The sequence below is a fragment of the Blennius ocellaris genome, assembly GCF_963422515.1.
Source record: "Blennius ocellaris genome assembly, chromosome: 1".
In the NCBI taxonomy this organism is placed as follows: domain Eukaryota; kingdom Metazoa; phylum Chordata; class Actinopteri; order Blenniiformes; family Blenniidae; genus Blennius; species Blennius ocellaris.
In genome coordinates this window covers 31,473,978-31,484,040 of record NC_137650.1, presented here as the reverse complement: position 1 = coordinate 31,484,040, position 10,063 = coordinate 31,473,978, and the positions used below count along the sequence as shown (strand labels likewise).

Genomic DNA, 10,063 nt, shown 5'->3' with positions numbered 1-10,063 from the left:
TTTTTATTTTTTATTTTCCTTTTTTTTGGTTAAAATCCCTTACCAGCTTTTATTTCTGTCGATATAAGGATTGCCTGATCTGACAGCCTGCTCGCAACAGTGCACAGACATCTTGAAACTCTGCAGGGACGTGGTTCATTGCCCCGTTGGCCATTTTCCTCTAATTAGCATTCAAGTTCGGGCACAATGAAAGTTGTAATGTTGGACTGTTATTGCATCAAGAAGAAAGAGATTGAAGCACCTGCTTTCAAAGCATCTGTGTATCATAACCATCCTCCTCTTGTGGGTTTGCACAAGAATAACGAATGATTATTTAATAAATTGATGAGCACTTGAATAATGAATCAATACTGCAGCTGTATGACAAGCCCTTTAATGTCGATATGACAGCACAGTGGAAAACAGGATTAAAACTGTGTGCGCGCAGTTGCGCGGGCAAACCGACGACGCTCACACAGACGTCTACGTTCTCATCTCACGCCCGCCTATCAGTCTGGAACAAAATCTTCTTGAAGGCCCTCCGGAAATCTCTGTTAAAAATTGTGTATATGATGGGGTTCAGGGAGCTATTGCAGTAGCCGATCCAGAAGAAGATGTTGAAGAGTGTGTCGGGGATGGAGCAGCTCTCTCGGCAGACAGCTTGGAGGCTGTAAGTGAAGAAAAATGGGAACCAGCAAAGGACGAACACGCCCATCACCACTGCCAGAACAAATGTGAAACGTTTCTCCCTCATTTGTGCCACTTTGTTCTTGGACAGAGACATCTGCCGGCTGCGCAGAGGCACCGGAGATGGGAGGAGTAAGTGGTGGGAGCACTGGTCGGATGATGCCCACGATATGGAGGCGCAGGAAGGAGGAGGAGGGGGAGGTTTCAACCTGTTTGTTGTTCCGTCAGCGTCCGCTCCCTCCTCCGTCTTCACTTTCATGGCAGCTCTCCTCGGGAAGCGAAGAGAAGAAAACGAAGAGGACGACTTAACGTCAGCTTTGCAGCACCTCTCCTCCAGGTCAATATCATCCAGCTCTCCTCTTTTGTGATTGTTGCTGTCAATGTTGGAAGAACTATTTCTGATCGGAGGCCTCGGGCTTTCTAAGTCATACGTTGCCTTCCCGCAGCCGGCACCCTTTCTTTGGTAAGTCCTGTTGGGGCCATCGAAGCAGGTCTCGGACTGCGACGGCTGCCGCTCCATCACGTTCTTCGCCACAAACACGGTGGAGGCTCGCTGCTTGGCGACGCGGTAGATTTTGCAGTAGACGAGGATCATGATGATGCCCGGCGCAAAGAAGGACACCAGGCAGGAGGAGAGGATGTACCACGTCTGGTTGTTGAGGAGACACTCCTGCCTGTCATTCCCGTCCTCGCTGTCCGAGATCGTCTCTTTCTGGGTCATGAGGAGCGGTGGTGAGGAGATGACGATGGAGATGAGCCACACAACACTGATCATTGCTTTGATCCGCTTCGGAGTCCGCTTGCGGTTGTAGCTCACCGCCTTTGTGACGGACCAGTAGCGGTCCAGGCTAATGGCGCAGAGATGGACGATGGATGAGGTGCAGAAGAGGACATCCAGAGCCAGGTAGAAGGAACACCAGGTGGAACCAAAATACCAGTAACCCATGACCTGTAAAGAAAGAAAGAAAAACTTAATTAATGCATGTTAATAATACATTATGTCAAGGAGTGTGTGGATCACACTTCATTCCTCTGCTCACTTCAGTCAATCAACAAGGCCTTGATGGAGGGGCCTCCAGGATTATTTTAAGTCAGTATTACGTTTCAGTCGATATCTTATTACTGCCATATTGGCTGAAGCTATTCGTACTTTGGAGTCAACCCTCCCAGAGAGCCTGCCGTTTCACTTCAGCCACCTTGAAAAATATTACGCTGACAATCTTATCACAGCCACAAGACACTAAAATATCCATCAACTTCCACCACAACTCTGTAGTTCTTTACTGTGAAAATGAAGCCTGTGTGAGGTCTTAAAGCCTGAGATATACCTCTCTGCCACCTGCATTTTTTCTGCCTGGCAGGTGATAAAGAGGCTCATATTGCACTGCTTGGCAGTTTGGCTATAAAGGACCCTTGGATTATGCTGCATTTGCTTTTCTGAGGTACTTTAATCGCAGTTTATGTTCTTTGAGCTGACAAATAATGCCAAACTTTAGAGGAGGTCAGAGAAGGATCCATGTCCATTGATGTAGTTATAGTTTGCTGAAATGGTTATTCTTTTTGATCCATCAGTTAACAGTAAAATCATGAACAGCCTCTCAAGCAGAAATTTAAATATTCATTGACAGCAGATTCTCAAATGCGAGGAGCTATGAAGTAACACTCGTGTAAATTGAATATCTTGGGTTTTTGGTGAAGACATTTTCACTCATAGGTCTTCAGTGTGGAATTATTTCTCAGTTTTAACAGCCCTTTTGACTTTTACCTCACTGAAAGGAGAAACTTTGAGTAACGTGAGGCCTTTACCCCAGTGATCTAGGAAAAACAAGCCAGACAATTTCAGACAAGGGAAAAATGTTATATTCTTTATCGTGAAATAAAGTCAGTATAGTTATTCAGAGTTATTAATATATGAGTCAAATAAGCTTACAAATTACCATTACACTACTATTTCTCATGGAGCTTATTAAATGGGGCTGCCTGTTATCCATGTCTGCTCTACTGTATTGATGGTTTTTCTGCTGCAGTATATACAAGCTGCTTCATTTTTAAGAATGCAGGAAACATCCAGTAAGACCTCCTAACAATTTATAGAAAAATGCCAATGTGATATGTAACACATTGGCATCATATCCTTCAGTATTCAAAAGTTAAACAATGGGCTAATTATCTTTAAGTCCCATGATTTTATATTCTATATTCCTTTAGTTGAATTATGCTAAAAAAATAAAATAAAATACATATAACTTAAAATGTGCTTTCTGAATATTGGGTACATTAGAATAAAGTAAAGTGGTTGAACAATCTTTAGAGCAAGGTTATGAAATTTATTTTATTTCAGGAGCCACATACAGCCCCACAACCTGAGAGGGTCAGTAAAGCTGAATAATAATCTATAAATAACCACAAATTGTTTTTGTGCATAAAAGTAACAGTAAATAACAATGAAATTCTACATATTTTTACAAAATGTGAGAAAGCTTAAAAAAAAATAAAAAAATTCAAACCTCTAATTGTGAAATGTCTAAAGAACAATATCCTCTATTTGTATGTGATTTTGTTGAAAATAAAGATGCAACAAATAACTCTAAACAATGTCAGCCAAAGCCAACACTTTTCAAGACGCAACATTTCTGCAGCCTTCAGCAAACTTAGTGAACTCCTGTAAATACACCAGAAACAGCAGTAACTTCTATTAACATTTCCCTACGTTATAGCCATAGCAGTGACCCCTGGAGGTCAGTATATCTATGACAGCAGCAACGTGGGAAGGCAGGGAACAAAATAATGATGCAGGAGAAAGTTTATGTTAGACGACATAGACTCTGACTTGGGTTACCAGTGCTTCAGTTCCATCTAAAGCTAAAAGTAAATGTTGGATTTCTTTGAATACACAGAAATAAAGTGTGTGATGTGAAGTCATCTGAGTAACAGGCGTAGAACTGTGGCTAAAATGGACCACAACATGAGATTAAGAAGTGTTCTTCGTTACAACAATAAGGAGGAAGTGACGGCCATCATCACCTTACCGAAGTTTACATTTTTCTGGGAGATAGAGCTTATCTCCTACACTTTTTCTCTCAATGGTTGAAAAAAGTGATCGATTTAAAACCAAACGGCCCGAATGCTTCAGCACAGTTGCCTCCAGGGGGGGATTCTAATAGTGTTCGGAACTCTGACAACAGGCCTGATTAGATAGCGGCTACTGCTTCAGCTTTGGGGAATACCTGCTGAACTATTGATCTCATTGACATCATCCGATGATGGTGCTCCAGCAATGTCGACATCAGGCTGCTAATTATGTGTGCTGACTGTGTAGCGTGGTGTCGCGGTTAGCACTCTCTCCTCGCGGCACGATCGTCCCCAGTTTGGGCTGGAGGGCCTTTTTGTGCGTAGCTTGATTTTTCTCTCTGTGCATGCTCTGGTTTTCTAAAGGTAATCTGCTTTCCTTCCACATTCTGAAAACATAACATACCTTTCAGGTTAATTACTGGCAGGTGGAAAAGTGAGTGATGGATGGATGGATGGATGGATGGATGGATGGATGGATGGATGGATGGACTCTTCATATGGTGCAAAGCAGTTCACTGTATATTCTGGACTATAACTCACACCTGGGTCTGGGTTATGTCTGTCAAAGAAAAGTCTTATTAAAAGGAAAAACAACATATACAAGTTGCACTGATGTATAATATACATTTATTTTTCAATGCCAGGACATAACTGCACCGCCACCGGGCCTTTGCCTCGCTGTTTGAGAACCTGTCTGTGAATTTCATCCTGCAGCACTCGCTGTTGTGTCTTTAACGATTAGCCTTCTTTACTTTCTTTGTCATGGTAACAATTTCCATGCTTCTCTCCAGACCCTCGCAAGTTCCATTGAATTCTGCTGTGTCGCTTTTTATTTTTGGCTGCATTTTGAATGCTCTGTCTACCATCTATGGGAGTAATGAAGGTTTTTTTTTTGGTGGTACTGTAGCAGCATTCTGTTGTCATATGCTGACATCTAGTTTCCCCAGATGGTATGTTACAGTATATTTTGATATCAGTTGCGTCTTAATATAAGTCACATGACCGGCCAGCAAATAAAAAAACCCACAACTTTTATTTGTTAGAGTATGATACTTATACCTGGTCTGCCAGTGCAGGTTGGAGCTACTTGGGCTCTCAATGCAACTTCTTCAGATTCCTTTAATACTTTGTCTGGTCAGTATCATGGCAATAGTCCTTCAACTTGAAGCAGACTGAAGTGGACAGACCTTGATAGCAGCCAGCCAAAGCACAGGATGAAAAGCAAAAGAACTGAAGTAAAATTCTGACCGTGCTGTGAGCGAATGTACTCAAAAGGCTTCCAATAGAGGAGAGGGGAAACTCTGACAAATGTAAAGTCTCATCTCAAGCAGAAAAGGACAAAGTAAAGATGTGGGAAGGAGTAAAGAACATCTAACACAGCACAGAAGTAGCTTCAGGTGTATCTCAAGTATTAATGCCAAATGAGAAGCCGGGATGAACTGCCGGGTGTTGTGAAGAACATCAGAGAGGAACCTCACGCCATACATCAAGCTGACGCCCACTAACTTCAGGGAGGAGAGAAGTTCATTAAGCTGTCTCGAGGTGATAATATATTTCCTGAAGTTTAACAAGCAAAGATGTTCATAGTCTGAAGCGAAATAGATTATTATGTGAAGAAGAGTGCCCCGCTGCTGTTAAATAACACGTAGAAATTAATTTACCGCTGTCAGCTTTAAAGAAAGGCAGAGCTCTAACTATACTTTCCCTCCCAGACATCCAGATAACTCCTGTACAAACGATCATTCGACATCATTACATTTAGTTGAAAACCAGACAAACATATTGATTAATTTAAGAAACAATTTAATATGTTCCTCGGGGGGAAAAGGCAGAATAAGAAGCTATCATGAGTGAACTTTCACGTCATAACCAACAGATAGATGGGCATTAGAAAGTGGATTGTGGTGGAAAAACATTGTGTTTTAATTAAGTTTTACAGGGACTTTTATGTTGGATGAATGCATGGCGTGACTGGAGGGAAACATAGTCTAATGATGGTCAAAGAGGAGAAAGTCTTGTTTGTAGTCTTGTTTGTAGAGTCAGTTGTAGAGTTGTAACCAACCATCTCTTTAGGTTGGTGTCGCCTTATGGTGCCATCTTGAGTAGCTAGGAAGTGGGAATATTTCTACTTCAGAGCGAGAAAACTACGTTTGAACATGCTTACATTTGAACCACGAATTACAATAGTTTGTATATTTCCAATTGTCTTTGAATTTCTTACAAAAGTCTTATTAAATGGTGCTGCATTAAATACACCCCTGAATGTTCACACTAATCAGCAGGGCAAATATGCCTGGTGGTCAGTTCGTGCAGGCAGTAACACACATATTGCAGTGGTCTGCAACCGCTTTGTATAAAGCTGACTGTGAAGACTAAACAGTGTGAACAAATGAGATTAATTGATGCTGCTACATTTTTCTGTGCTGCTGCTCATGCTGATTACCAACAGCTTGTGAGCTTGAAATCATGGATAGATCTGGGCTGTATTTATGAGGGCATTATGTATTTATTTTTTATTTTTATGCTGTATTTATGAGGGCTTTATGGACGGATTAATAATGGACAAAATTACTATCTGGGAATTGTGGAGCAAAGCTAATATTATATTCCAGGTAGTTAGATACTCTCCAATGTGAGTTCCAGAGCAGTGAAGTGGTCAAATATTGGAATGTTCAACACATTCTATTTGTCACAAGGACGCTTGTGGACTGCCAATGTTTCCAGGGTGTACCTTGGCGATTGCACAATATGAGCTGGGATAGGCTCTCCTTCTTGATAATGGATAATTAATGCATATTAAAAATCTGAAAGTTTGAGCCAATGAGAGGAGCAGCTGACCAAGCTAAAATTCGAGGTGAGTGCCTTTAAATCAAAGCCGAAGCCGATGAGAATGAAAGAAAAACCGAGAACACGAAACAATGCAGCGAACATGAATAAAACATGTATCAACGTCCACTCAGACCTGATGTTTTAATCCATTTCTCGTCCCTCCATTGGCGCAGGAGTTTGACTGAGCCTTGCATGTTTCATGTATGTCATCATGTATTATTCATCTATGTTCTGTTTGCAACACCCAGGGTTTCCCTCAATTTTCAACTGAGGATATTTCATTGCAAAAATTGAAAATGCACACGAAAACGGGGTGATGGAATCGCTTGTATTCATGCACTCTGTTATGAAAAGACATTGAGGCTTCTTTGACTGCATGTGTTGCAATATGTATTATGTAAATCCCTCATCTGACTTCAGCATGTAATCTACGTGGAAGCGCCATCATTTGGATTTATAATACGATCACAGATACTGCGTTCACACTTTGCAATGACAATTACCTTTAAACATCACTCTGGTTCTGGGTTTGAGAGATACAGTGTTTTTTTAATGAGGAATGTTAGTAAAGCAGGAAAAACAGAACTGGAAAAATCCCTCAAGAAAGTGAAAGTGAGTTTTTGTCTCTTTTTGTGGCTCCACAAGTCTGATGGATAAAAACAAGGATTCATTTGTGGTCTCAGATGACTCTTCTCTGATGGAATCACCTTAAAAGAAATTCCTCTACAACTACTTGAAAAATATTCACTTGTATAGTGCAATTTTGTATTTCTGGGAACAATAGTTTTCAAAAATAAGGTTTGGGAGCCATTCGGAGGGGTGTCAGAGGTCACAGGGGGCAGCCGGTGGCTGGGGATGGTGGTTAATTGATACTTTGCCTGCTGTGACGTGTTCAAATACGTTTTTCATTTATCATACAAACCCAGAATACAATTGTTTTTAGGTTCAAGGAAACCCTGAAACCTGTCCACTGCTCTTATTTTGTATGTTGATGAGATGATGTTGTTAAGTTAGAATTATTGAAAAGTTGTGCTAGGTTTTGTTATTTTTAAAGATGTGGGGTAATGGATCTCATTTACACATCCTAGTTGATTAAGTGGGCAATTATCAATAATTCAAAAGAGCATCAGATATTACCCAGGACAATACTTCATAATGAGGTTTTTAACATTCTAATTGTTTCAATTAAAATGTGTTACATACTTGTTACCACTATAAGTGACTTCTAAGCACTTAAATCACATGCACGCGCGTGAACGCACGAGCATCCACGCACGTGCAACCCAACTGTCATAAACACCACGTGCCAGTCATTAGTGAGGAGGTCAGTGTCTTGCTTTGACCCTGTCGTTATCGAGAAGCATAGAGGGAACTGCGAGTTCTACAATAAGAAGACATCTGGTTCCACCACCTGAGCCACATGTGGCGAACACTGTCTTTTTTTTGCTTAAGTTCTGGAAAATGTTGCACTCTTACCTCTATTGCTATTATTATAGTCATTTTAAGGGCATGAAACACATAATACATATGTAGGTAAGATTAAAAAAAACAAAAAAAAACTGACTTAAGCATTATTTTTGGTTTCACATCAGATTTACTCATCAGCCCAGTGAAAGTGAAAGCCCAGGTCTTATTTTAATATGGGCTTGAACGTTGCTCCAGTCATAATCATTATGGACAGTGGAGGGCGACATTGCCTCATCCTCACTTAAAGAAGCAGTAATGGAGTGCAAAAACCAGTAATGTGCTACAAGAATTTCCTTTATTGGAATATGAGTATCTTCAACACCAGTATCTCTATTACGTCGTTAATACACAATTTGTGTTTAAGGACTACTTTAATTTGATCACTTTAGACAGTTTATGCCATATCGAGTAGCTTAAACGTTGAATATATCTGGCAGCAGGCTGACAGTAGTGTTGAGCTTGAACTGTGGCATTGACCGACATTTGTTTCATGGTGGGGATTTAGAAAGCTGTCAGACATGTCAAACATAGAGAAGTTTTCCCTCAAAATGCTCAGCAGGTAGCTGGATGGTTGACATCTCCGTTTTATTACTGAAGCTTGAAGGCAACTTGTGAACAAGGCAAGGTTTTTTGGGGGGGATCATTTGTAGGATTCAATGCAACAATTCTTCATACACATAATTAGAAGAGATATTCTTCTGAATGTATAATCTTTATAAGGATGACAGATGTTGCAGATGTTCATCACAAATTTTGGTTTATTTTTCATCAGGTAGATGGGTAAACAAAAAAAAAGGTAGAATAACCTGTAACACAGTTCCTTACCTCATTGGCCAATGAGAAGGGGATGACCAGCGTTGCCACCAGGATGTCGGCTGAAGCCAGAGAAACCAGGAAGAGGTTCTGCGGCGCCCTCAGGGCTCGGCTGGTGAACATGGCCACCACGACCAGCACATTGCCCACCACGGTCCCCAGGATGATGACCGTGACCACCAGCACGATGCACGCCGATGCCACCTGCGAGTGGGGAGGTAGAGAAGGAGGTCTGGACGAGGAGGACGTCTGGTTCACATTCTCCAAGGAGGAGTTTGACGGTGAAGTGGCCGGTACGGGAGTGAACACATCCGATAGGTCCATCTTGGTTAAATCACTGATGTTATGATCCCCATGTTGTTGTTTTTTTGTTTGTTTGTTTTAAGTCCAGTGCATCAGGTGCAGGGAGTGCGTTTTTATGACCACCAGTGGCAAAAATTAAGTTGAAAGCATGAGGAAGAAGCCAGAGGAGGGTCAGAAATGTGCCAATTGAAATCAAACGCTCTCGAAATGGCTCTCAAAAACTGTCCAATAATATCCTCAGCAGCTTCCAAATATTTGCTTCTTTAAAAAAGACCCCAAAATTTTACTCATGCATGTCTTCAGTCCTTACAGAGCAGATATGGTCGAAAATACTCAGCTTGATTTTTAAGCTGCATCCTGCAACACATTCTGCCTCTGCATGAAGGTCTTGGCATGATTTTAGATCGGATTAACATAAAAAAAGAATAAAATAAAATAAAAAAAAGTCATACCTCAATAATCCATTCACAAGCAGATTGGAGCCCTGAGGTTGACACAGTGTCTTCAAGCAAGAAGACTGCCCTACTTACTTCTAACACCATGCAAAAGAAGAAAAAATATTAAAAAAGAAGAAGCATATGGCATCATGCTCCACTTGGAAAAGGGACAGAAACCCTGTTTGGGATGCATGGTGCCCTCATACTGTTGTACTAAAAAAGATCAGATTGGCAGGAAAAAACAAAAAACAAAGTAGAAATGACTTAGACGAGAAGGCTGAGCGTACAGGAGGAGATACAAACAAAGAGGAGACGCTGAAAAATGTTTACAATAAAGAAGTACAAAGAAAATAGATGTCCTCACTTTCATGCGAGTTGTTGTCGAGCTGAGTGACACTGCTGCTGCTGCTGCTGCTGCTACTGCTCTACTGCTGGAACAGAGAGGAGGAGGCGGAGGACGAGGAGAAGAGAGAGAG

The 10,063-nt window shown here is 41.2% G+C and overlaps 1 protein-coding gene across 1 annotated transcript; it reads right to left on the bottom strand.

Annotated features, from left to right (window-relative positions):
- Nucleotides 1-475: 475 nt before the first annotated feature.
- On the bottom strand, nt 476-9,171 carry LOC308136470 (alpha-2Db adrenergic receptor-like; the record flags this gene model as incomplete). Its single annotated transcript, XM_080504809.1, has 2 exons — nt 476-1,615; nt 8,860-9,171. 2 exons carry the CDS (start codon nt 9,169-9,171, stop codon nt 476-478), a joined length of 1,452 nt encoding a protein of 483 aa, XP_080360935.1.
- Between the last annotated feature and the right edge of the window lie 892 nt (nt 9,172-10,063).